Source organism: Glycine max, chromosome 6 (assembly GCF_000004515.6).
Source record: "Glycine max cultivar Williams 82 chromosome 6, Glycine_max_v4.0, whole genome shotgun sequence".
Lineage (NCBI taxonomy): Eukaryota > Viridiplantae > Streptophyta > Magnoliopsida > Fabales > Fabaceae > Glycine > Glycine max.
Genome location: NC_038242.2, coordinates 47,953,415 through 47,956,560, shown reverse-complemented (window position 1 = coordinate 47,956,560; position 3,146 = coordinate 47,953,415). Strand labels below are relative to the sequence as shown.

The window sequence follows — 3,146 nt, the reverse complement described above, 5'->3', positions numbered from 1 at the left end:
TGCCCTCTTTGAAATTTTTTAAAAGTATTAATTAAATACTACAAAACTTGTTTATATCATTTAAAATCCTAATTGAATAACACAAGACTTTTTTTTATAAAAAAAATAGGAGATAAAAACTGGTTATATAATAACTAAAATTTGATAAAAATATAACATTGGGATAAGATTTTTTTTAAAAAAAAAATATTACTGTTTATATTATAATTAAAAAGTTAAGAGATAAAAATTAATTGTACAATAATTAAAATTTAAAGAAAGAAAAAAATATCGAATAAAAAAAAATCAGATTTCGTTAAAATAATTGAATAATAATCTATTACTTTTTTAAAATTTAGAAAGAAAAAAAAATGGGGGAGGGGGCCTTTTTCCCTGTCCCTGATTAGGAGTGTTACAATGAAACTAGCCTTAGAAGAAGTCCTTGATATTTTTATCAAGCACCTGAGAACAAAGCACTTTATATCCCTCTTCCGTAGGATGGAAACTGTCCCAGAATATGTAGCTTGAGGTGTTTGAACATATGTGCGGCGTTAAACGGTTGCACAAAAAGCCTACTTCAAAATCTCCTGTGCCACAACATCCTTTGTCTGTTACTTCAAAACCTAAACCAACAAATACCATGACAATGAGCAATGCATCAAACAAACAAAAATGTAGTAATCAAACTTTAGGCATTGGATAACTAGTCAAGAATTAATGTACATGAGATTCCTATTCCATTGTTGCTTTAGGGACATTTAATTTCATGCTAATTTGTTGGTTATGGGTGGTGTAAGACAAACAACCCCACAATAATAAGAACATGCAATTGAATTTTCTAGTTAGTTACTAATTTTCTTTTATCAAAGTCTGTAAATGCAATGTCAACTTTATATTATGTGTTGAATCATTGGCATAAAAAAATTATGCATATAGGTTAAATATTCAAAAAGTGTATAACTATAAATTAAGCTAGCTACTTGTAAAATTTATATAATGGTAATAGGTGTGTTTGATTACCATATTTAGTTGCATTTTGAATCATATTGAGTAATGGGTTGTAAATCTCAAGGTAGACAAATTTGGTCTCTGGAAACTGCTTCTTAAGGGCATCTATTTGGGATGAGAGCTTGTTGTTGAAGAGCGTCGCGGCGTGGTTTTCAAAATCTGAGCATTCTCTGTGTATGCCTCCTTGAATTGTTCTTTGAAAGGGCACACACCCTAGAACTGGCAAACCAATTACTCCAATCCTTCTAGCTCCTAGTCCATAAAGTTCCTACATCCAATTCATTTTTATTAATATTTTTTGTGTAAAAATATCATACAAGGATATATTAAATAAGTTCTAAGAAATGGAAGTCTAATACAAAAGACTAAACCAAATTGTATATTTGGGCATGTGATTCACATACTTTCAAGAAGTTTGTGGCTTGTTTAATCATGAAGTCTATGTATGATTGAATGTCATATTGTAGTCGCCTAAATGGTGATAGAGAGTAAGTATTGGCAATGTCATTACTTCCTGTGCACAAGATGTATATGCTTTTTGATATTATTGTTGTTGTTCTGTTTCCTCCAACTGTTTCCTTTATCTTGTTTTTGTATTCCCTGAACTTGTCTAGTTGATCTGATAATGACAGCACTGACTAAAGTGACATGACAAAGAAAGTAAATTATAATTAGTCTTTAAGATATACTATGGAAAAATGAAGATATATGAATGTAAGGTTATAGTTAGGGACAATTATTTACTGCAATTTTAGATGTTAGAGGATCATATCCGCTGCCACCAGATGCAAAGCTTACACCTGTGAGGAGATCTTGAGGTTGCAATTTTGGATCAAGATAAGGTGGCAAAAGCTTCTTGACTCCCAATTTTGCAGCTGAAAAAAACCAAAGGAAATTTGTTAAGAAATTGAATAAGAACATGTTCATACTATAATTATAATGCATATGGTAACATGGTGCAAGAGCATGGGAGGCAGAGAGGTTTGAATCTGCACTATTAACAATTAACTAACATTTGTTGATAAAAAAAAATTATACAAGAGCAAAGAGAGCAAGGATTTTTGTTTGTACCAATGATGTCTGATGGGGTTAAACCATTGCTGAACCTCCCGGTTGGTTGATTTCCTCCACCAAAATCTTTACCATATGGTAGGAAATTGACTTTGGCTATGGTGTTGATGTAGTTGTTGTTACCTGTATCCACTATAGAGTCCCCAAACACAATCACTGCTGGGACACTTTCATTGTTTGGTAGACTCACAACACTAACATGTTGAGAGGTAATAACTGTGGCAAAAGACCAAAGAATGACTAGAGACAATTGAGAAACAAGCTTTACAAAGAGGAACTTCATGTTTCTATGATCCATATTGCAAATGATTAGTATTTGATTATATATTGTAAACAACCGTTACATTTAAAATAAAAATATATTATATTTAATTCTTTTTGAAAGGATTATATATTTAATGAAAAGGATATTATATTTATGAATATAAAAAATTTACCATATTTTTAATTTGACTGTATATTATATTTAATAAATATAATCTTTAAATTTTTTTTATTAATATTAAAACTAATTCATTTGAAATATATACTATTTTTGGTAAAATATTTAGAAATATACTATATTTAATAAACTTAGCATTTTAATATTTAGTCACGTTATTTATTTTGAAAATTATTTCTTTGATAAAACATATTTTAAAATAGAAAAATTGAGATATATAATATAATATATAAATACATAATAACTTATTTGTCAATTTTCATTCTTTATAATTTGACTGTGTATTATTTTTAATACATTAATATAATATTTAATGTTGTTGGTAAACTAATTTTACTTATAATATATTAATTACAATATTTATTAAATATGGTATATTTATTAATTTTAAATGAAACACAGTTATTATATAATGCCTATATGTGTTTAAATCTTTTTACTTTTTATTCTTGAAAAGAATTAGTTTATAAAATATCTTTTAAAACAAAAAAATTTGAATATATATTGATATAAATTTAATAAAATAATAAACATACATAACAATTTATCTCATATATTGTTTTAATGTCCAAGATATCTTTCAATTTTTTTTAAGGAAGATATTTTTCGATTGAAAGCTAAAGACTAATATCTCAACATATAGAGA

The 3,146-nt window shown here is 27.4% G+C and overlaps 1 protein-coding gene across 1 annotated transcript; it reads right to left on the bottom strand.

Annotated features, from left to right (window-relative positions):
- Nucleotides 1–309: 309 nt before the first annotated feature.
- Nucleotides 310–2,341, bottom strand: LOC100808475 (GDSL esterase/lipase EXL3). Its single transcript, XM_003527388.4, has 5 exons — nucleotides 2,059–2,341; nucleotides 1,732–1,862; nucleotides 1,392–1,625; nucleotides 1,000–1,255; nucleotides 310–602 (listed from the first exon to the last, which is right to left on the bottom strand). Exons 1-5 carry the CDS (start codon nucleotides 2,339–2,341, stop codon nucleotides 409–411), a joined length of 1,098 nt encoding a protein of 365 aa, XP_003527436.3. The 3' UTR covers nucleotides 310–408.
- Between the last annotated feature and the right edge of the window lie 805 nt (nucleotides 2,342–3,146).